Source organism: Panthera uncia, assembly GCF_023721935.1.
Source record: "Panthera uncia isolate 11264 chromosome A1 unlocalized genomic scaffold, Puncia_PCG_1.0 HiC_scaffold_17, whole genome shotgun sequence".
NCBI lineage: Eukaryota > Metazoa > Chordata > Mammalia > Carnivora > Felidae > Panthera > Panthera uncia.
Window position 1 is genome coordinate 95,034,421 of NW_026057577.1, and position 24,992 is coordinate 95,059,412.

At 36.9% G+C, this 24,992-nt stretch overlaps 1 protein-coding gene across 1 annotated transcript; it reads right to left on the reverse strand.

Annotated features, from left to right (window-relative positions):
- Positions 1-3,576: 3,576 nt before the first annotated feature.
- Positions 3,577-24,489, reverse strand: RARS1 (arginyl-tRNA synthetase 1). The gene is made up of 13 exons (XM_049647817.1): positions 24,279-24,489; positions 23,228-23,336; positions 22,602-22,702; positions 21,920-22,041; positions 20,497-20,617; positions 18,527-18,656; positions 17,631-17,735; positions 16,005-16,183; positions 15,372-15,481; positions 10,388-10,493; positions 5,129-5,301; positions 4,743-4,990; positions 3,577-3,825 (listed from the first exon to the last, which is right to left on the reverse strand). The coding sequence occupies exons 1-13, from the start codon at positions 24,429-24,431 to the stop codon at positions 3,716-3,718; spliced, it is 1,767 nt and encodes a 588-aa protein (XP_049503774.1). The 5' UTR covers positions 24,432-24,489; the 3' UTR covers positions 3,577-3,715.
- Positions 24,490-24,992: the final 503 nt, after the last annotated feature.

Sequence of the window (24,992 nt, forward strand, 5' to 3'; positions counted from 1 at the left end):
AAATTCCACGAGTGAAATCACGTGGTATTTGTGTATTCGTGACTTATTTCACTTAGCATTATACTCTCTAGTTCCAACCATGTCATTGCAAATGGCAAGATTTCATTTTTTGTGGCTAAATAATGTTCCATTGTAGAACTTCATTTTTGTAGTTTTTCCAGACATTGAAGTCTTGGTTAACAGGGTTTTTTTCTTTTACCTCTTCAAATATGTCATTCCATTGTCTTCTGGTCCTCATGGTATTTGATATCCTATTGAAGATCCCCTGCACATGAGTAGATCCTCTTGTTCTCAAGATTCTCTATTTGTCTGTGTCTTTAAACTGTTTGATCATGTGTCTAAGAATAGGTCTGAGTTTATCTTAGAGTTCCCTGAACTGGTATGTGTAGATTTGTGTTTTTCATCAAATTTAGGAAGTTTTTAGCTATTATTTCCTCAAATACCTTCTGCCTTTCTCTCATCTGGAACTCTCATTATACATATATTGGTCTTCTTGATGGTGTCCCATACGCCTCTTAGGCTCTGTTCATTCTTTTTCAGTTGGTTTATCTTCAAGTTCACTGGTTCTTCCTTCTGTCTGCTCAACTCTGTTGAGCTCCTCTACTGAATCTTTCATTCCAGTTATGCTTTTCAGCTCCACAATTCTACTTGGCTTCTTTTTATAATTTCTATCACTTCATTCCTATTCTCTATTTGGGGAGATATTCTTATGGTTTCCTTTAGCTCCTTAAATATATTTCACAGTTGATTGAATCATCCTTATGTCTAATGTCAGGGTTTCCTGTGGGACTATTTCTATTATTTCCTTAGGTACGGGCCATATTTTCGTGTTTCTTTATATGCCCTGTAACATTTTTGTTGTTGAATACTGGACATTTTGGATATTTTAATGTGGCAACCCTGTAATCAGGTACTCCCGTTCCCACCCCAGGGTTTGTTAGTGATGCTTGTTAACTTTTCTTATTTTGTAAAGTGTGTATTGTTTGTTGTGTGTAGCCACTGAAATCTCTGTTCTATTAGCTTAAGGTTAGCTAGTGATGGGACAGAGGTTTCCTTAAAAGCTTGTAATCTAAAATATCTTCCAGTCTTGCAGATGGGCTCTGTGCATACTGGTACAACCTTCAACACTCAACCAGGAAGTTCACAACTCTGCCTTCGTAGTTAATCCCGCTTGCACAAAGCCTTAAAATAAGCTAGAGGTGGACTTTTTAAAATTTTTGCTGAGCATGTGCACAGCCCTGGGCAGGTGCATGGCTTTCTAGACACCCAGGAATATGTCAGAGCCTTTCAAACTTCTTACTCACCAAAGCATCTCATTCCTCAGCCTCTTAGCAAGCTCTTTGGTTAATCTATTGTTTTCCCAACTGCTAACTATTCCCTGAGCCAGCAACAACTAATATATTCACCTGTAAATGTTCTTGAAAAATGCCCTTAGGTAACTATCTCCATACCAGAGAGTTCTGAGTTAGGTAAGACAAAGGCAAATCCTTTAAAATGGTACTCCAAGCCAGACAGTTCAAAACAAAGAAACAAATCATGTTTGCTTTTTTTTGGGTGCAAATTAGTTCTATTATACTCACTGTGGTACTGATGTACTTACAGGATGTGACTGTTCTCTTCAAGGCCACTGCTAAGCTAGGAAGAGGGGGAGGAGACCAGGGTAAGTTAAATTGCCACAAAGCTGTCCTTATCAAGATTCAGCTTTCTCTTCTTGATTGTGTTGCCCTGGCTACTGTAAGCCTCTAGATAGTTCCTGGCGTTCTGAAAAAGTTTTTTCTTTCTTTCTTTTTTTTTTTTTTGCCAGCTTTACATTCCTTTTAGTGAAGGCATACTTTTCAAGTTCCTTACTCCACCAATTTCGCATAAGTCTGGATATGAAAGATTTAAAGAACTATATAGGATAGTATATCCAACAAACTGCAGACATCACGTTCTTTTCAATGCTGACACAGGGCTGCCTCATACCTTCCCTCATCCAGAGGTCTGGTCTGCCAGGAGTCCATTCTCTCCCTCTGCAAACCCATCTCCCCACTGGGAATTTTAGCTTTGTTTCCTGACAGTCCCATTTTCTCCCAAAGACCAGCATATTAAAAACAAGCTAATCAGAGCTCTATTATTTTCTAAATAAGTTTCTTACTGTTTTTAAAAAAAATTTTTAATGTTTATTTTTGAGAGAGGGTGAGCAAGAGCCAGGAAGGGGCAGAGAGACGGGGTGACAGAGGGTCTGAAGCAGGGCTCTATGCTCACTCAAGAGCCATGAGATCATGCATGACCTGACTCACCTAGGTGCCCCAGGAGAAGTTTCTGATATTATCTATCACCTAATGATATTTATAATTTCTGGTAAGACAATGTTTTCAAGATGAAATAACCACATAGTTACTATCTCAGGAAGCAGAAAACTGACTTGCCAGCATATGAACTAATCATGACCTCTGGTTAATTTAACACATTCCCCAGTCTTTCATTAGTTCCTCCTATCTCACTGAATCCTGTTTTGCACCCATAAAACTCCTGGATCTTCTAACCAACGGACTCAATACTACAGTAGTTTTTCTCTTTGCAGATACCAGGCTAAGAGGAAACTGTTTAGCTTCCATGTTTGCTAGAGGAAATAGTAGTGATCTAATGTGAACACCTCAAACTTTTACATACTCATTTTGTTTGTAAATTGTAGTTATTGTTATAACTCATTAAAATCATCTCTTGGTTTCCTTTGGAGACCTTTGGAAACAGCATGGTACAGTTCATGTTCATTAAGCATTTGTTTTCCCGAATATTACGTTAAGTTCTTTACATGAATTTTAATCTAATCTTTGTGCTGGCAAATTACATTAACTGCTGACCCAATAATCACTATTACTACCCCCCTCCCCCACGCACCTTCCCTGACTACCCTTAGTGCCGGGAAAAATCTCCACCTTATCTTTTTACAACTCTAATTTCTTGGAGTGAAACAATACAACATGACTAGGAGATGAATCTTGACTCATTTAAGGAAATCATGGCAAGTGTTCTCCTTTGCTTAGATATTCAAGTTTTCCAGCTTCCTTTGCGACTATAATTGGCACATAACTAACAAGATGTGAAGAGTAAGCTTCTGAAAAAATACCAGGCTGTTAAGTTTCCTGACCTTCCCCTGAATCCAGGTTTGTTATATTGCCAATGTCATCTTTTACTAAAACAGAAAAGAAGTTAAATTTAGGAGTCAGACACACATAGATATGAATCTTGGTTTTCTTCCTGAGCAATACAGGGGAAGATACTTATTTCTGTGAAGCCTCAGTTTTGTCACTTGCTAAACAGGGAAAATGTTATGACAGAACAACAGAATAAATAATAAATGGGGCAATAAAGGTGTGTAAATTTAGTTCCTGGGGTCTATAGTAGAGCTCAATAAATGGGACTGCTTATCAAATTAAAATGAATGAAAACACATCCCAGCCAAACCAATAAACACTCCCTAAGCCACACAATAAACCCTCTTCTCCATGGCCCCACTAAGTAATTTTGGTTTAATGGTCAGCAGAAATAAACGTATTTATGAAAGTTATGTTTTTCTTTTCAAAGGCCCAGTTGTTAGAAAAAAAGCACAAGTTATGTAGACAGCTGACAAATTTCCTTTACTTATTTTTGTATCCACATGATTGTAAAAAAGCAAACAGTGTTAAATGGCTATTTCTGGTAAAAACACAGTGTTCAAACCTAAGAAGGATTACATTCTTTGGACAGGTTTTATTCCCAGGATATCAAACGCCTTGGCCATAACAGCAGCTACTGCTTCACACAGCAGCATACGCCACATGTTTACTTTCAACACTTGTCCTGAGAAAATAGAAAGAAAAAAAAAAAAAGATTAATTTGTCTTCTTGAAAACCATTACTAAAGAATCTGTATTACTTCTGTATTTTACTGAAAGGTGAATAGCCTAACCCATGTTTTGGGACTTTAACTAGAATTACCTTCACATTAAAATACAGACAATCCAAGATTAAAATACAGACAATCCAAGGTTAAAATACAGACAATTAAAGAAAGATGTTTCTGTTCAAGAAATCTGTTTCTGATAAGGGGATACAAGTTCTACAATGATTAGAATGATAAATTTTATCTGTCTTCTAAAATTCTTTCAGAGTTTTATCTTAGGCCTCATAGTTTGAAATAACTATAAACTTTAATTTCAGGATAATGGTGAGATTATTTTTCCTAATGAAATTTCAATTCTCAGGCATGACTCTCAAAAACACCTACTTGCCCTGTAACAAATTACTTCAGTCTACTTCAGTAACTGTAACAGAAGCTAGCAGAAAGCCTAAGGTAAGAAAAGATACCACTTTTCTCCCAAAGGCAGTTTCCATTGTCAAAAACTCCCAAAGACTCATTCTGGGACCCTCAATAACATTGCTTTCATTGGAAATGTCCTATTCCTACTGGTCTTCCAATTGTTTTCTTTGGAGTTCTATGGTTGGTTCCATGCATGTGCCTGAGGGTGGGGAAAACTACTTTGTGTGGAATGAGAGTTCCATTTATGCTTTTATTAGATTTGTTGAATTTTGTCTGTTATATATAATAACGACCAGTGTATAGTTGGGAAGAAAATCTAGGAGGGGCGGGGGTGGGGGGGTGGGGAGAGGGGGTGTTCCATAAATAAAACAAGTTGAAAACCATCCATCCACACCCAATTCAAATAAATGCCTTGCTAATGCCCCGTCCCCAAAATGACCACTGAATACGACACTTACCAGTTTGTCGATCCTTTTCCACACAATAGCAGCTATCATAGAATTCTGTGAAAGTAGTTGCCAGCTCATAGATATAATCACAAAGAGTGTGAAGAAGTAAGTCATCTAAAATCTTCTGGAGAATCTCAGGGAATCGTAAAATGCACCGGCCTAGTTTCCATTCCTTTTCGTGGTCCAAAATGATCTTGGTCTCTTGAGCTGCTTTCTGGAGCATCTCTTCATCAATATTGGCCAGACGTGCAATAGACCTGAAAAATCAGGAAACAGGCATCATTTTCTTTTGTTAGGCACATCCTTCTCCACTCAGAAATATGTAATAAGAAATGACTGATGTAAATTAAAAATCCGATCAACTGATTCAAAATAGAACAATGTTGTACAAATACCGGATTCTAGTGAAGGCATACAACAAGTAAGCAGCTGTGTTTCCTCTGTCATCCAACATTTTGTCAAAGGAGAATATGTAGTCATTCAACCGGTTATGAGAAAGATCTGCATATTTGATACAACCATAAGCAACGGATGTCTGAGCAGCCTTTAATTCCTCTGCAGTTAAGACCTTTTGGAAAACAAACAAACAAAAACTTCATAGCTTACTGAACGCTGCCCTTTGTCCTGGTGCTAAGGCAGAAAAAGTAAACTTTAATAAATATCGACACTGAGGAAACATGGTTCAATCTACAAAGGGAATAATGAAAATATAACTCATCAGCTCTGCATAACAAAATGTTTTTCTATGAGATTTATAAAATATGAAGTGTCTGGTTGAATACTTTCCCCCCAATGTATTCAGTAGATATGAAATAGAAAGCACCAATAATTAGTTTCTATCCACTTCATTCCATAAAGATTCTGAAGTAGCTTATAGAAAATAAAGTAACATAGCAAACTAGAAAAAAACTTAGGGTTGGGAAATTAATTGAAATTAAAACAGGGTGTCACAATAGAATGGATACATAAGATATGGTATATATAGATAATGGAATTACTCAGCCATTGAAAAGAATGAAATAACATGGATGGATCTAGAGGGAATAATGCTAAGTGAAACAAGTCAGAGAAAGACAAATAGTATGTAATTTCACTCATAGGATTTGAGAAACAAATGATCAGAGAAAAAGAAGACAAAAAAACAGACCCTTAAATATACAGAAAAAACTGGTGATTACCAGAGGGGAGGTGGGTAGGGAGATGGGTGAAACAGGTGAAGGGGATTAAGAGTACACTTATCCTGATGAGCACTGAGTAATGTATAGAACTGCTGAGTCACTATGCTATATGCCAGAAACTAATGTAACACTGTATGTTAATTACACTGGAACTAAAAAAACAGGGTGTCAGGAGTAGGAGGAAGAACTCGTGCATTATTGTATTGTTAATATTTAGCCATGCATTCTAAAGCACTATTAGGCCTCAAGTGATTAAGGTTCTTTTCTAGACACAATGGAGTTGTCTATAGTAGACTAACCCTTCTACCAAAAGCAACTATTTAAAAGTTGGATAAATCATAGGAAGCAACTATATGAAGTCACTAGAGAACATCAATATAAGCAAAGTTTGAGGGGCTATATATAATCTTTGGGAGAAGGAAAACACAGGAAGTTAAGTCCCACATTTACCTGACCTTTTCCCCTAGGGCACTGTCTAAATCACCATGTGGTAGTGACAGAAGGGAACAAAAGCCAAGCAGAAAGAAGTGGTCTTACTGGGGTAAGAAGAGGGAATTCAGAGTTTGGGGCTTCCAAAAGAGTGAGGAGAAAATCACCAAGATAACACAAAGGAGTGAAAAACACCTTCTTTCAAACTATCCAATGGCTGGCATTAACAAGGCAGGACTCCCAAAAAACCCAGCAGGAAAGAGCAAACTGGTAGGTGAAGAACTGAGCAGAGATTTCAGCAGCTGTGTGAGGCTGGGGAGTCCCAGAAGGAGCAAGGGAGAAGGGCACTAGTGAATTACCTGGTGAAACTAGAAGGGCCATATTTTACCAAAAAGAACTGTACCCTAATAGTAAAGATAAAACTGAAATGCTTCATTCAACTCTAACAAAGCTCCAGACCAAGACCGGCAGAATTAAGATCACCAGCTGGTATGCAATCTGCCAGAAAAAAACTTAATTGGTTGTTGGAGGAAGATGACATTATCCAAAACCTTTATAATTTTGCATTGCATTCACAACATCCAGCATCCAGTTTGGGGGGGGGGGGGGAAGGCAACTTAATAAAAAAGCCAGTTGATATGACTGAAAACCAATGGGTGGGAAGAGGACCGACAAGACAACAGAAACAAAAAAGACAAAAGCAACTTTAAAATCTGGAACTGCTTAAAATAAAAAGATATTTAAAAATACTAATTACAGGAGCACCTGGGTGGCTTGGTTAAGCATCTGACTCTTGAGTTGGGCTCAGGTCATGATCCCAGGGTCGTGGGATCCAGCCCCGTGTCAGGCTCCATGCTAGGTGTGGAGCCTGCTTGGGATTCTCTTTCTCTCCTTCTGCCCCTCTCTCCTGCTCACACCCTCCCTCTCTAAAATAAATTTGAAAAAAGGTAATAAATAAAAATGAAGACATTAAAAAGACATGACAACCAACTATAATAGGTGATCCCGAACTGGACCCCAGACTAGAAAAACAACATGCATGAGACAAATGGTAAACTTAAATAAGGTCTGTAGACTATTAACCAGTGTTATATCATTAGTTACTATCCTGATTCCATAATTATACTATGGATACATAAAGTATTGTTATTTGGGGAAGCTAACATAGCAATTCTTTGTACTATTTTGTAATTTTTATATGCCTAATACTATTTCAAAAATGAAAAGCTAAAATGGGAATGCAAGCTGGTGCAGCCACTCTGGAAAACAGTATGGAGGTTCCTCAAAAAACTAAAAATAGAACTACCCTATGACCTAGCAACTGCACTACTAGGTATTTATCCAAGGGATACAGGTATGCTGTGCTGAAGGGACACATGCCCTCCAATGTTTATAGAAGCACTATGAACAATAGCCAAAGCATGGAAGGAGCCCAAATGTCCATCAATGTATGAATGGATAAAGAAGATGTGGTATGTATACACACATACACACACACACACACACATACACACACACACACACACACACACACACACAAATGGAGTATTACTCGGCAATCAAAAAGAATGAAATCTTGCCATTTGCAACTACGTGGATGGAACTGGAGGGTATTATGCTAAGTGAAATTAGTCAGAGAAAGACAAAAATCATACGACTTCACTCATATGAGGACTTTAAGAGACAAAACAGATGAACATAAGGGAAGGGAAATAAAAATAATATAAAAACAGGGAGGGGGACAAAACAGAAGAGACTCATAAATATGGAGAACAAACTGAGGGCTACTGGAGGGGTTGTGGGAGGGGTGATGGGCTAAATGGGTAAGGGGCATTAAGGAATCTACTCCTGAAATCATTGTTTCACTACATGCTAATTTGGATGTAAATTTTAAAAAATAAAAAATAAAAAAATGGAAATAGTCTAAAATAAGTAGAGGTAGATTGTATGTTGGTAATATTTTAGATATGTTGGGTTAAATAAAATACATTATTAAAATTAAAAAAAAATGAAAACCTTAAAGAAAACTACAATTGAAATACTCAAAAAATTAGAGGAAAGGGGCAAAACAATGTAGAAAAGATTCAAAATGAAGCAGAGGGAGAAAAAGCATGGGGAAGAAAAAGCAGAGGGGCACCTGGCTGGCTCAGTCAGTAAAGCATATGACTCTTGATTTTGGGGTTTGAAGTCTGAGCTCCACACTGGGGGTGATTACTTAGTTTTTAAAAAGCAGGTGTGAGAGACATGTAGGACACACAGTCAAAAATTCTAACATATTATATAAGTACTTAGAATTCTGGGAAGTACAGAATGGAGCAAAGATGAAGTAGTTTAAGAGATAGGGCTGAAAATTCTAAACTGATGAAAGAACACAACCTACAGATTTAGGAAGCTCAGCACCTCCCAAGCAGGATAAGTACACTCCACACGCCTCACCTGCAAAAACCCTCAAACCAGACTTAGGCATTTATTTAGTCTAAGTACCAAAACAAAGCCTAAGAAAAACAGTAAAAGTAGTCTGAAAAAAAGATACACTATCTTCAAAGGAGCAATGAGACAAGTGATATTGAAAAGAAACTAAAGAAGCTAAAAGACAATGGAATGCCACCTTTAAAATGCTGAAAGAGGGGCGCCTGGGTGGCTCAGTCGGTTGAGCGTCTGACTTCAGCTCAGGTCACGATCTCGCGGTTCGTGAGTTCGAGCCCCGCATCAGGCTCTGGGCGGATGGCTCAGAGCCTGGAGCCTGCTTCCGATTCTGTGTCTCCCTCTCTCTCTGCCCCTCCCCCGTTCGTGCTCTCTCTCTGTCTCAAAAATAAATAAACATTAAAAAAAGAAAAATTAAAATAAAATAAAATAAAAAAAATAAAAAATAAATAAAATGCTGAAAGAGCTATGGGACTACAATTCTACACTCAATCAAAATACTGTTCAGGGGTGCCTGGGTGGCTCAGTGGTTAAGCGGCCGACTTCTCTCAGGTCACAATCTCAGTTTGTGAGTTCAAGTCCCTCATCGGGCTCTCTGTTGGCAGTGCAGAGTCAGCTTCAGATCCTCTGTCTCCCCCTCTCTCTGCCCCTCCCCAACTCACACTCTCTTCCAAAAATGAACATTTAAAAAAACAGATCATTCAAAACTACAGGCAATATAAAGATGTTCTCAAACAAATGCGAACAGAATTCACCACCGGCAAACTTGCACTACAAAAAAAGTATTAAAAGGAGATCCTCAAGGAAGAAGTGGACAGGAAAGAGTAAATATGTGAATAGATATAAATACAACAAACAATGGGTAAAGGACTTGAAAAGACCCCTCATGAAAGATATATAAATAGTCAATAAGCAAAAAAAAGGCAATCAACATTACTGCTCATCAGGGAAATGCAAATATTAACCACAGTGAGATGCCACTGAATTCAACAGAAAGGATAAAAGACTGACAAATCAAGTGTTGGTAAAGATATGGGGCAACTGGAACAATCAAATATTAGTGGTGGGAGTATATAATGGTTACAATACTCTCTCTGGCAATTTTTAATAAAGTTAGGCAAAGCCAACCCTAACCTTACAATGCAGTAATGGTACATCTACATCCTGCCTAGGCCAGGACTAACATCTTATTCTACTTCTTCTGTAATTGTACTCTTCTGTTTATAGTAGTTCCATCCATTCCCTTATATCACTTGACTTACTGAAGAGTAAAAGACACAAGACCCTTTGAATCTCAATCCTTGACCTTCCTAATGTAGGCTGCAGAATCTAACCCTTTAGTTTGCAATATTTTCCAATCATTCATTCAAAGTTGTGACAGGAGAAATGCCAAGAAGCAGAGATACTACACCACAGTAACAGCAGGAAAAGGTCATAGCCTTTTGTAGTAGCCAAGAACTGTATTTTCAAACTCAATAATGAAACAAACTTACTGTGCAATAAAATCTGAGTAATATAAGCTTACGTGGATTTTCTAATCCTCCCCAGTTCTCTCTCAAAAAAAAATTTAAAAATCACAACACAGCACATGGTACACAATATGCAAACAAGGCTTTAGATTACCTTGTCTCTTTCTTTTTCCTTCAATTTGTCCATGGATCGTTTTAGTCCTTCTTCTAGAAGGTCTATGAGACGCACTGTTTCACCTGAACGTGTTTTAAACTTCTTCCTAAAAAAATGTAAGAATCCCAATTAAGTAGATTTTGAAACAGAATTTACAGCTTAGAAATCTTTGAAAATGACGTTTTGACAATGTTTCATTCCACCTGGCAACCGAGGAGAATGCTGAAAGAAAGAGTGGTACTTTCAATTATCTTTCATCTTATAGTCCTCAAATCAAAGCATTCTATGCTTTAGGCTCCCCATAGCATTCTCTACATGTTGACCTATAATACATTCCCTAAAAGGGAAATAGAGAAGACATTTGTTCATTTTCCTCAACATCGTTTGGCTTAGTTATTTTGCCTTCTCAGAAAAATTAATAAGATACATGGTTGATTCTAGAACTGTCTGGGAACTAAGCAAATTCTTTTATTTTTTTATGATTCCAGGAGATTCCTTAATGCCCCTTACCCATTTAGCTCACCCTCCCACAATCCCTCCAGTAACCCTCTGTTCTCCGTATTTAAGAGTCTCTTATGTTTTTGTTCCCCTCCCTGTTTTTGTATTATTTTTGCTTCCCTTCCCTTATGTTCATCTGTTTTGTCTCTTAAAGTCCTCATGAGTGAAGTCATATATTTTTCTTCTCTAATTTCACTTAGCATAATACCCTCTAGTTCCATCCACATAGTTGCAAATGGCAAGATCTCATTCCTTTTGATTGCTGAGTAATATTCCATTGTGTATGTGTGTGTGTGTATACACACACACACACACACACACACACACCTTTATCCATTCATCCATCAATAGACATTTGGACTCTTTCCATGCTTTGGCTATTGTCGATAGCGCTGCTATAAACATTGGGGTGCATGTGTCCCTTTGAAACAGCACTCCTATGCCCTTTAGATAAATACCTAGTAGTGCAATTGCTGGGTCATAGGGTAGCTCTATTTTTATTTTTTGAGGAACCTCTATAGTGTTTTCCAGAGTGGCTGCACGAGCTTGCGTTCCCACCAACAATGCAAAAGAGATCCTCTTTCTCCGCATCCTGGCCAACATCTGTTGTTGCCTGAGTTGTTAATGTTAGCCATTCTGACAGGTGTGAGGTGGTATCTTATTGTGGTTTTGGTTTGTATTTCCCGGATGATGAGTGATATTGAGCATCTTTTTCATGTATCAGTTGGCCATCTGGATGTCTTCTTTGGAGAAATGTCTTATTGATGTCTTTTGCCCATTTCTTCACTGGATTATTTGTTTTTTAGGTGTTGAGTTTGATAAGTTCTTTATAGATTTTGGATACTAACCCTTTATCTGATATGTCATTTGCAAATATCTTCTCCCATTCCGTTGCTTGCCTTTTAGTTTTGCTGACTGTTTCCTTTGCTGTGCAGAAGCTTTTTATTTTGATGAGGTCCCAGTAGTTCATTTCTGAGCAAATTCTTAATTGGAATCTCATTTTTATTTCTCTAGATAATAACCCCAACCTGTTGAGTAGCGACCAACTCTGGATGTACAAATCAGCTGAAGAGCTTAAACACAGGATGTCAGGGCTCCATTCATACCACTGAAATCAGAATCTCTGAGAATGTGACAAAAGCTTTGACAGACACTGTCCTGGGCAATGGTACTATTAAAAGCATTTCACAAAAACTGGATTTTACTGGGACAATTGGCTGGCTCAGTTGGTAGAGCATGGGACTTGATCTCAGGTCATGAGTTCAAGCCCTACGTTGGGCTTACTTCAACAAAAATTGGATTATACCTATTAAACAGAAGTTTGTACAACACTGAGTATATAATTTTCTTTTTTATTAAGTTATCTTCATATCTAATGTGGGGCTCAAACTCATGACTCTGAGATCAAGAGTTGTATGCTCCACCAACTGAGCCAGCCAGGCACCTCTAATTTTCTCTTTTTAAAAAATTCTTTGGGTAGGGTGCCTGGCTGGCTCAGCTGACTGAGCATCTGACTTTGGCTCAGATCATGATCTCACGGTTCATGGGCTCAAGGCCTATGTTGGACTCCATGCTGACAGTGGGGAGTCTGCTTGGGATTCTCTCTCTTCCTCTCTCTCTGCTCCTCCCCTGCTCGTGCTATCTCTCTCAAAAATAAATAAACGTTAAATAAAAATAAATAAAAATTCTTTGTGATCACCTTGGCTGGCTCATTCAGTTGAACATGCGACTCTTGATCTTGGGGTTGTCTGAACTCCACATTATCAAAAATAAAATCATAAAAAAAATTCTTCAAATGCAGAAATGGTACAAATGAAGCATGCTTTTCTAGTCAACACAAAGCCTACCAAAATAATCATGGTATTTCCCATTAAAGTTGTATTTTCAGCATTACCTTAGAAAGGATCTTCTTCTTGATTATAGTATTAAAACTTACTATCCTACAAATACATTAAATACTTCTGTGGCTTTCCTTATGCCATTCCCTACTGCTTGACTATTCAGCGACTTCCAAATCTTCTGTCTGATGAAATGATAGCCATCAAAAGAGTTGCCAAAATGCTAAGGGAGGCCTTCCTATAACATCTCTACGATAACTGGTCTTTTCCTTTACTGCCTATATACACCTGCCTTGAATTTTTCTGCATTTTTTTGGTGCTGGTTTACTGCTCAGACTAGTGGTTCTAATAGAAGGAATCCATACCTGAATATCAAGAGTTTTTAAAAAAATGCCTAATACCTACTTTAGTACGTAGTAAGTCAATAACTTCCCTGGTGGGGCTGGCATGTATACTTTAACAGTCTTCCCAGGGAACTGCTCTGCTTCACAAGACAGGCTCCTTAGGGAAAAGTCCACATTCTATTATCTTTGTGTACACACTGGAGCATCCAGACAATGCCATTCATATGTGCTCAATAAACAGGTGTCCAAAAAATAAGAGGAAGATGTTTAAATAAAAGGACAAACTATTGCAAAAAGCTTTAAAACAGAAAATTCCACTAAAAAGCAGATGGCAGAATCTGTGAGCATTTCAATGTAAATATTTAAAATATGGTACGCTGCCACTGGTTAACTATCATTAAAATTATTCTTCTCTTTAATGGTGCAGGATGCCATAATTACATAATGGTGAGAGTGCAGTAATATGAAACAACAAAAAAATCATGGAAAAAACCTCTTAGCCATTATGTGATCAAGTTAATTGCCAAAATATGAGTACTTGTGAGAAATATAGGTATAAAAGTAAATTTGATAATTTCACCCAACTGTAAGAAAAATCATCTAAATATCAGTCCAGGGGCGCCTGGGTGGCTCAGCCGGTTAAGCATCCGACTTCAGCTCGGGTCATGATCTCACAGTCTGTGAGTTTGAGCCCCGCGTCGGGCTCTGTGCTGACAGTTCAGAGCCTGGAGCCTGCTTCAGATTCTGTGTCTCCCTCTTTCTCTGCCCCTCCCCTGCTCATGCTCTGTCTCTCTCTGTGTCAAAAATAAATAAAAAAATTTTAAAAATAAAAATAAAAAATAAATAAATACAAGTCCAAAAAACCAACAGTTAATAAACTAAGATACTATAAGCAATACTCAACTCATCGGCTGATTTTCAAGCACTTTTTTAGGACCATGACACCAAAATGAGGACCTAGTGTCTTTTGATTCCAAAAAAGTGCAGCTCTATACAAGAGTGTAATTTAAATTATAATTTAAAAATGTTTGATGCTGGGGCACCTGGCTGGCTCAATCAATGAACATATGACTTCAGTTTGGGTCATCTCATGGTTCATGAGTTTGAGCCCCACATCTGTCTCTGTGCTGACAACTCAGAGTCTGCATCAGATTCTAAATCTCCCTCTCTCTCTGCCCCTCTCTGCTCATGCTCCTTCTCAAAAATAAATAAAACATTAAAAAAATTTAAAAAGTGATGATTTCCACATACTCTAGCTAAAATACCTTCACACATCTAGCCTGATTGTTGTAAACTTCATTAAGGCTTTTGTACATTGGCTAGCCAAGCATCTTGAGCTACTTCATGTGGTTTTTAAAAGCATTACCACTTTTGTGTAATGACATTTGGGCTGGATCACTAAATCTAAAATGCCACAGATTTTTAAAACAATTTTTTTATTTTTTAATGTTTGTTTATTTTTGAGAGAGACAGAGTGTGAGCGGGTAAGGGGCAGAGAGAGGGAGACATGGAATCTGAAGCAGGCTCCAGGCTCTGAGCTGTCAGCACAGAGCCTGATGCGGGGCTCGAACCCACGAACCGCAAGATCATGACCTGAGGTGAAGTTGGGACGTTTAACTGACTGAGCCACCCAGGTGGCTAAAATGCCACAGATTTTAAAAGACATGATGTTAAATAGCTTAGTGACCCTAAGATACTACTGAATACAAGATGCTAAAAAATTTTATGCCTTTGAGTTGGTGATTATTATCTATATTTGCTTGTATTTATCTTTTATTTCATAAACATTGTACAGAATGTGGGGAAAAGACTGGAAAACAAAAACTGGATGTATGAATATTAACATGCAGGTCTCAAACTTATTATTTTTGAGATAGACATAAAAATGAAAGCTCAATTTTAAAACTCAATTGGAATCTCAATAAACGTGTACCTATTGACTAGGTGTTTAACTGTGAAAGAAAAAGACAATTACAAAATGCTTGAAATATACTGTTGAGTATTTTCTTGAAATCTGAGGAGGTACTGTGATCGACTTTACAATTTAGATCTGTGCAAATGGAAACCCTCTTAAAATCTGTTAAATCTAGCGTGGTTTTCATTCAACTCTTTACAAATCTCCCTAAAAGGCTACATTCTCTAATAGTGATAAGACATAGGTACAAAAAAGCTCAGCTGGCTGCATCTGCAGACTGAGAAAAATTATGCACTTTAATTCTAATTTAATATCTAATGAAACATAGCCTTTTGCAAATAAATCTGGGGGTTGTGTATGTTATTAATACTCAGACTTTCCAGACTTACTTGTCTTCACCCAGCACCACACCAAATCCAGCATGAAACACTCGAGTTACTTTAGGGTCATACCAACCAATCATTTGAGCAGCACCAAATATTGTCTGGAAGTGCACAGACTACAAAGAAACAAATAGAAAGTTATCTGCTAAACTTTCTAATAACAAAAAAGTGACTTAAAGCTTTATGTAGTGATAAAGATTTGTAAAGTTTAAATCTCACAAATCTTAGAAGGCAAGCATAATTATAATTATAAATAAGATCATCTTTATTCCCAATATATGAGAAACAGGTAGAGCAGGATTGTTACACTTTCTATGTTCAAAGGTTTTTAAAGTGACTGAATTAATAATAGGTTCATTGTGCAAAAATTTCAGTTATATTTTAGGTCTCACAACCCCCTTTCAGACAGGAATGGTCACTGATGTTCAGGAAAGTAATCACCAGTTGATGGAGAAAAGCAGAAAAGCTGGGAAATATATTCTGATGTGGTCAAATCCAAAGCCGGTTTTTTCTCTGTTACAGCAAAGTTCTGATCTTTAGTCTTTGGAAGACTTCTATGTGCTAAATGCCACAAACCTCGCCATACTGTCTCAGTTCCAATCAGACCATGTAAGAACATAAACAAATCTGCAAACTCACTTGTCCACTGTCCACTACATAGATAATCATATCTGCTTTTTCCTCAAATAGTCTTTGTTTAATAGCAGCCAGGTCAGATGTATCATAAGTGTAACCTCCATCTGATTTTACTATGGTTAATGGTACAGAACATCCTGGGACAAACACAATCTTTCTGCCATCATCCACTTGCACAAATCCTAGGAAAGAAATCTTCATTAATAATGTTAAAAGAACCCTGAAGGAATATAAAGGATGAGCCATTGTAAGATATTTACCAGAGAGCTCAAGAAATCACATTTTATTTTCTATGACTTACTAGGAGTCCGGGAAAATAGCTATTGTCTGGGCAGCACATGATTTCCTCAGGGCAGAGGTGAGATACCTGGCAGTTTTCTGGATTCACACTACATTTGGCTCCTAAAAACGTCCCTAAAATTTTATTACCTTAAAAGTATAATCCCTAGGCCACAGATTGTGATTAATAAATACCATTTCCCACTCAAGGAGCCAGGCTTTCTTGGAGATACGAGATTAGCTGATTCTAGATCTAAGGCAGGAAATGTACAATAATCCTAGAATGTTGTATACCTGAAAGCAAGTAAACTAGCAAAGACTAGAGAGACCGTAGGGCTCAAGAAAAAGACAAAAAATAGGAAAGCCAATTTGAGGAAGCTACCATTAGCCAAAAAATGAGACACTGATTATTAAAAAGTATAATAAAGGCAAATGATTTCAAAATGTAGAATGGAATAAACCCCATTTATAATAATGCTAAAAACAACTCATTTGTATCTGGAACATGCTAAGAAACTAATTTATTATTCTGAAATTGATAATTAAAAAGAATCAAGCATTTACACTGCTTATCTTGAACTGTACTTTGGGATGACCAAAATAATTATGAGGCATCATTCTACAAAGGAGAATTCGAGGTAACAGAGAAGAAACAACAGAATACTACCATTTTTCAACCTGTAATGAAGTAATGCATCAAAATCACGATAGCTGCTAAAAACAACAGGGAAGAGGCTAACAGGGAAATCTGTGGCTAGATCAGGCTGACAACACCTGAGCCCACTAATCCATCTTAACCTAAAGAGAGCCAACCTGACATTATTGGAATGCTTGCAAATAAACAAAACAAAAAAACAAAAAACAAAAAAAGAAAACCTAAACCAGAATTTAATCAAGCCATGGGGCGCCTTGATTGGCTCAGCTGGCTAAGCGTTGACTCTTGGTTTTGGACATGTTCTTGTGTTTTGGGAGTTTGGGCCCCATATCCGCACTGACAGTGCAGAGCCTGCTTGGGATTCTCTCTCTCTCTCTCTCTCAAAATAAATAAATAAACTTAAAAGAAACAAACAAACAAACAATTTAATCAAGCCTCTTTAGAAGATACAGATGGAGGAACTGTTAAATATTATATGGGAAATTCTCTTAGACAAATGGCCCAGTTTCTTCAATAACAAAAGAGAAAAATGGGGGGTGGGAGGCCCTTTGGCTATACAGAATGTAAGATATATATTAAACAAACATAATGTACAGACTGAAAAAAAAGCTATTGATTGAAAAAGAGAATGTTGTGTCCACTTTGACCTATTTGAAAATTTCCATAATGAAGTTAAAAAAAAGTAAAGTGCCTACCTCTATCTTCGAATTCCTTTACAATATCATTCATCCTATCTTGATAGAAGGACTCCCCCCTCTCTATTAAAGAGATGTCCAATGCATCATAGATTTTATTAAACTCTAGGAAAAAAATTTCACCAAATAAAATGTCTAAGAATTTAAACAAACAGGAGACATGCATTTAACATTAAAATATATTATTTAACTACATCTGGAAGGCTAAATTTAATCACATTAAAAATATAAGATATAGAACATTATATATATATTGCCATTTTGAAAACGTGGAAAGAATATGGAAAGACACTCAATAGTCGGTGGAACTATAATTTTTATTTTCTTTTTCCTTGCCCACATTTTGTTCTACAAGAAACATGTACTTCTTGTATAACTTTTAAAACTCTACCTTTATAAAATGTAAATGCAAAGAAAAAGAACTCTCCTCTTTGGAGATCTAATATTTACTGAATTTTCTTATAGTTTTTCCTAAATTGTTCCATTTACCTGTCTAGCCGTGCATCAGTGATGCAAATACTACCTATGGCAGCATTATAAAACATTTTACAAACTAGTGCTGCAAAATAGCTATCACTACCATTCTTTTATTGGCTATTCTCATCCATATATTCTTCAAAGTGACCTTAAAATTACTTTGTCAAGCTTGAAAACCTGAAATTGTTTGCGAAGTTTTCCCAATTAATTTTTTCTCCTAAGAAAGTTAAAATCTGCAGTTGCCTATATTAATATACTTTCTTAATAGCTGTTTCAGTGTCAGAAAATATTTGAAGAAAAAAATCCATTTGGCAGTCTTTGAAAGTTTAACACGTCATTACAGGTCAATTGAGTAAAAGACTCAAGAAAACTACATACAATATATCTTTTGGATGAAATGAACAAAGCAGAGAATTCACCTTGGCGGGAGACATCACAGATAAGCTTCCAAGCTTTTATAATATCTGGATTTTTACTCTGGAGCAGAACTACACATTGGTATGCTCGCTTCTTAAATTCCTCCTCGGTATCAAATCTTTTCTTGGATTCCTATGTTTAAAAAAAAAAAAAAAAAGTAATGTTAAAAGAGCCAGCTTTGTATTTCTAGATACAGAGTGTTTCTAAAACAAAAACACCAAAAGCGAGGAAGTGAAAATTTACAACACCAGGACACAAACAGAACAGATGCTCTCTCTCAACAGCCAACAGTACACTTACAAATCAATGTGCCAAAGAGCCCTATTATTTCTTTGAAATAATTTTTCTTGAAAATACAAAATTCTCACCACAGTGCTACCTCCACTTTTCCAAGTCATAAAATCATTCTTCACAGCAATGGTTTAAGAGTAATAAAGAATAGCTAACAGGTGGGCTGAATTTTCTGTGCTCCATTTTCCATCCTGGATGTGGTTCTGAATGAGTAATTACTTTTTTTGTAATTAAAAATGAAATTGCTGTCATAGTTTTATTTCTATTTTGCAAGAAACACATTTACTATAAAAAAAAAAAATTGTCTATCCCACCCCAACCTAACCAGGGATAATGCTTTGGTGCATAACTCTAGACATTTCTTTGCAAATACATGCCTACTATGTGTTTTAACAAAGCCTGACTATATATGGCTTTTCTTTTACTGTGCCTTTTGAATTTAGCCTCATTATATTCAGAACACAAAATTCCAACAGATTATAACATTAGTTATGTAATTTACCAGTCTCACATCGGTAAATATTTTGTTTTCAATTTTTTCATTAGAAAATACTGAGACACATCCTATAAAACAAAACAAAAACACACCAATATTTTTGTTTTACTTTTAATGTTTATTTTTTGTCATAGTAATCCTGTTCTTGGGAAGTTGTCTATCGTAAGAAAATAATTTTAAAAAGAGAAAAAACTTCCATGTTCAAAAGTTGTTTACTGAATGGATAAAAGTACTCCAAAAACACCCCAACAATGGGGATTAACATAAACTTTAGCACATCAATCCAACAAAACAATGTGCAGCCAAACCATATAGTAACACAAAAGAGCTGATAGTGAAATGCTAAACATTAATACAAAAATTGTATTACATTCACAAATGGTGTAATAAATGTCTGTATATGGACATCACAAAGTCAAAGAAAGTTGACTACAGTGATTAATTTAAAATTACGGTTTATAAAAACCTAATTGTCTTCTAAAAACTATTTTTACCTACACTTTAACATTTTCAACATACCAAATTGAGAAAAGCATCAAGAAAACTTCAAATACTGGGGTGCTTGGGGGGCTCAGTTGGTCAAGTGTCTGACTCTTGATCTCAGCTCAGGTCATGACCTCACAGTTTGAGTTTAAGTCCCACATCGGGCTCTGCACTGACAGCACAGAGCTTGCTTGGGATTCTGTCTCCCTCACTCTCTGCCTTTCCTCTGCCTGTGCGCATGCACGCACACTCAAAAATAAACATTAAGAAAAAGGCAGGGTAATGTGGGTAATGTGGTTGAATTCAACTTTAAAAAAAAAAAATTTTTTTTTAATGTTTATTTATTTTTGGGACAGAGTGAGACAGACCATGGGTGGGGGAGAGCCAGAGACAGGGGGACACAGAATCCGAAGCAGGCTCCAGGCTCTCAGCACAGAGCCTGACGCAGGGCTCAAACCATGAACTGTGAGAACGTGACCTGAGCCGAAGTCAGACGCCCAACCGACTGAGCCACCCAGGTGCTCCAAGAATTCAGTTTTTAACATACACTGATTCAAAAAGCAAAGATGGTGTGTGAAGGGGCAGGGAGTTTACTTTTAACTCCACGGTAGCTTCAAATACTATTCTGAACTCCCTAAAGAAAAGTAGTAATTATTATTAATGGTAAACATGCAAATATTTTAACAATAAATGATATCTAACCTTATAAAAGGCTTGTAGATCCCCAATTGGAGGTGAAATTGTTAGGTAATCTGGAAATTTATCTTGAAGGTGAGCGATGAGCATGCCAAACTGGGTCCCCCAGTCTCCCACATGGTTTAACCTAGTATCAGTCAGAATACAAAATCATTTGAAAATGAAAACCATGCTTAAATTAGACAAACTATATTCCATTAGGAACCACTAACATTGAAGTGCCAGTACATCACATTTAGCAACATCTTGTTTACTCAGTTGTCTCAACTGGTCTGCAAGCTCCAGGGGAGGCTGCACATAGCAGGCCTCTAGGATTTGGTAAATGAAGTCCCTACTGATGGATTATGATCCGTTGTGTAATTAACTGAGACACAGACAGGTGAGCCAACTGCTGATCATTACAATTTTGTGAAAATTTAATTTCTCAACCAATTATCTTAGTGTAATTTAGATCAGTGGTTCTCAAATGTCAGTGGACAAAATTCTTCAAAATGTGTCAATCCAACCATTTTACATCCCTCACTGTTTTTCACTAATCTCAAATCACCAGATAATCTCATAAATGGATTATAAAAATAGTCTTCTGGGGCGCCTGGGTGGCTCAGTTGGTTAAGCGTCTGACTTTGGTTCAGGTCATGATCTCATGGTTTGTGAGTTCAAGCCCTGCGCCAGGCTCTGTGCTGACAGCTCAGAGCCTAGAGCCTGTTCCCGATTCTGTCTCCCTTTCTCTCTGCCCCTCCCCCACTCACACTCTGTCTCTCTCAAAAACAAATAACCATTATTAAAAAAAATTTTTTTTAAATAGTTTTTTAACCTACATTTCTGCCTTCTTTGCCTAGCTTCTTCACAGAAATCAGACTAATCTTTATTTGGATTACACTGCTCTCCTAATTATGACTCTCAAGAGCTTCCCATTATATACTTAATAAAATCCTAATTTCTTACCATGGCCCACAGGCCCAGGATCTCTTTCTTGCCTACCTCTCCCCCTACTAGACTATAACCCCTTGGACACAGGAGGTACTCAAGAAGATCAAGAGGAGGAGGTGGAATGAATGGGGGAACTTTTTCCTTGGTTCCACTCCCAGAGTCTAAAAGTTATCCGTTCAGAGGGTCCCAAGACACAATTTATTTAAAAAGGCCACTGGGTGATTAGAAGCAGAACTGGGGCGCCTGGGTGGTTCAGTTGGTTAAGCGTCCAACTCTTGATACTGGCTCAGGTCACGATCTCACAGTTGGTGGGAATAAGCCCTGTATTGGGCTCTATGCTAAAAACATGGAGCCTGCTTGGGATTCTCTCTCTGCCCCTCCCCTCCTGGTTCTCTTTCTCTCAAAATAAATTTAAAAAAAAAGAAAAGAAAAAAAAAGAATCATACTTATAAATCAGTCATTTAGTCAAAGATTCTTTCTCAAGCAACATTTTTCATACCTTAGCACATCATATCCTGCAAATTCAAAGAGGCGGGACATACTCTCTCCTATGATAGTTGACCTGAGATGGCCTACATGCATCTCTTTAGCTATGTTGGGAGAGGAGAAATCAACTATAACCTGAAACAGACAATAAAATAGATTTCTTAGACAATAATATTGTACTATTATTATGTAATGTGATAAATACAGATACAAAGGCAATTACGTTAAAACACATACGTGTATCAAAGTAATACCTCATACATCTTAAATTTTCACATCATGACAAATACTTTAATTAAAAATTTTAAAGGGGTACAAGACATTTTATTCTAATATTTATTAATAACATTTAATTGTAAACTCAGACATAAATAGTAGCTTGGGTTGTAACTCAAGGGTGTTAGGTTATCTGGTGAATCTACTTGTCCATTTTTAATTGAAAAGGAATAAAATTTATTTATATAGATAATCCATCCCTTATTTCAGCCAAACCTCAGCTGGCTACCCCAAATGCCTTGTGGAATAACGTGAAAAGAAAAACCACATAATAAACAAGACCCAGGAGAAAGGCTATTTCCATTATGTTCATAATCTCAAATATTAATGATTAAATCTCAATAGAAAAAGTGGAAGCTGGTCACAGCACTTCGCATTCACTTTAACGTATTAACATATCAACTGAAAACTATATATACCTTTTTATTCTCTCCAAGGGGAGGTAGTTGAACCCCATTCACCAGGAGATTGGTTAACTGTTGTGATACATAGTCCTTCCTTAAGTGGACATTAATAAAACCTAATGAACGGTAAGAGAGAAAAAAAAAAAAATCAGATCGTTTTCCTGTCTTGAATGATTGTTCACTCCCAAAGACTGTGTCAATTTCATTTATGCTGGCTCCAAAGTGCTGATCTGGCTCTGGCAAAACTCTTTTAAGAATTCCAACACCACCTGAGGCCCTCTTGGAAGCTCCCTGTTTCAGTATCTATTTCAAACATTACCACTCTCCTGAAAGCTTCCTACTTACTCCTGGGCCCCTTTATTCTCAGTACATGATTTGTTCATCTATTAACAGAAAATTGAGGGCCCTTTCGTCCCAGACTTATCTGCCATTATCCATCTCCTTTTTGCTAATGAAACACTAAGTCACAGGGAGGTAAAATAACTCATCCAAGATCCAGCAGCTAAGTCGAGACTAAAACATCAGTTTCCTAACTCTCAGTCCAAGGTGTTCTTACCACTTTATTAGGTTTAAAATGGTTCTTTATTTCAAAAAAGACCCAACATCAGTACAACCACTTAAGAAGGGTAACACTGTCATACCAGGACCAGCAATTTCAACTTTTTCAACACATTCATTGTCTGGGAGGTGTTTGGTAATGTTTTCGGCAATTTCTCTTGGATTAACTTTCTGTTCCTTGGTTTTGAGCATCTATAACACAATATAAAATGATTCATTACACAAGTTCCAGAAATTTACTCAGAAATACACAACTGATAAAGCATGAGATGCATGACATTAAGACCCATCAAAAGGCAGAAGCAAAGAAGTCCAATGACTTGTATATAATCTTGAACACAGACAGATTAAAGCATCAAGCCATCAACAGTGCCAAGAGGAATACAAAAGTGCCCAAACCACATGATCTCCATTTCAAAATGAGCTGCCACAGACATCTAGAACTCTTTTATGAAGACATAACAAAGTCTTTAGTTATGATGCCTGTTTCCAGGATATTTACATTTTGAATTTTCAAATCAGGAAAGTGTGCAATAATCAAACCTGGAAAATAAAATAGTACCCTTATAAACTTAACCCCAATGTAGACATATAAAAATTATTTAGAAAAAAAAATCTGGATTTTAAAAACCCTTCCTACTTAACAAAGAAAGGAAAACAAAAAGTCTCAAACCAGGGGCAATTAACCACAAATACATCAGACAATGCAGCTATTAAAAATAGGGAATTCCTCTAACTGAAAATGAAATATGTAAGCCCATCTCAAAGACACCAGAGCTGCATCAAATTATTTGATGGGATCACTGGTTGGTGAATATAACTTTTAATCCTTCACCTTTCAACACTCATTAGTAACACACAGCAATCCTGGACACAACAGGAAGGAAGTACCAATGCAAGAGTATCAACTACTAGCCTTAAATATTGAAACTACACATAAAATTTAACTGAATATTCAAATTTGTGGTTTTAAAATTAAAAACATACTTCCCCTATTCTCAAGTTTTTCTGAACTGTGGAAAATGTTCTTTTCACTGAGAATATAATTTGCTATTATTTATGTAAATAATAATGATGCCAATTAATGCTTAAGAAAATCAAATCACCAAGAATGCTTTGTAATAACACAATCACCTGTGAGATACCCATGGCACTATTACACTGATAGTCCCCAAACTTGGGCTGTTGACTTGGTGTCACTATCAGAGGAGGGTTTTCCAGATCTGGATATGCAGCCTTAATGGCGCAACCAAAGACCTCTTGCAGTCGGCTATTGATGTTAATCATATTTTTAGTTGGTCTGGTTCTTTCTGCTTGAAGACTCTGTAAGAAAAGAATGAAAATATCAAATCATCATACAAAATGTTCCCAAGTATTTTAAGAAGCCTTCAGATGTCCTGAGAAGGTAACAGACACTTTGCAATGCTCTCATATCTGGGACATGCTGAAAAACGTTAATAGGACAACCATGCAGTGTTTCTAAGTCAGAGCATGTGACCAAAGTGACCCAGGGAAAGAAGGTAAGGTACATGGGTGTCCACACAGTACTTTATTCATCTATGGCTTGTTCTCTTCTTTTCTTTGTGTACCTTGTGTTCAGTTGCCATTACTTAGTAAAGTATTTATGAAAGAACTAATGTGCCCTTCCTCCCATTACACTGAGAGCATTCTATTATTTACACATTAGAGTTAATGTGCATGATGGAAATGTGTATTAGAATACACTGTACTTGGGGTGCCTGGCTTGCTCATTTGGTGGAGCATGTGACTCCTGATCTCCAGGTTGTAAGTTTGAGCTCCATGTTGGGTGTAGAGATTAAAAATACAATCTTAAAAAAAAAAAAAAAA

Bases quoted from the DNA above. Each gene is read 5' to 3' on its own strand.
- RARS1 (XM_049647817.1), bottom strand. From the start codon at position 24,431: ATGATTAACATCAATAGCCGACTGCAAGAGGTCTTTGGTTGCGCCATT. The intron at 16,184-17,630 runs GTAGGCACTTTA...TTTCTTTCCTAG, and splicing joins AAAGGAATTCGAAGATAGAG to GATTTGTGCAAGTGGATGAT. The intron at 5,302-10,387 runs GTAATCTAAAGC...GTTTTCCAAAAG, and splicing joins AGGAAAAAGAAAGAGACAAG to GTCTTAACTGCAGAGGAATT.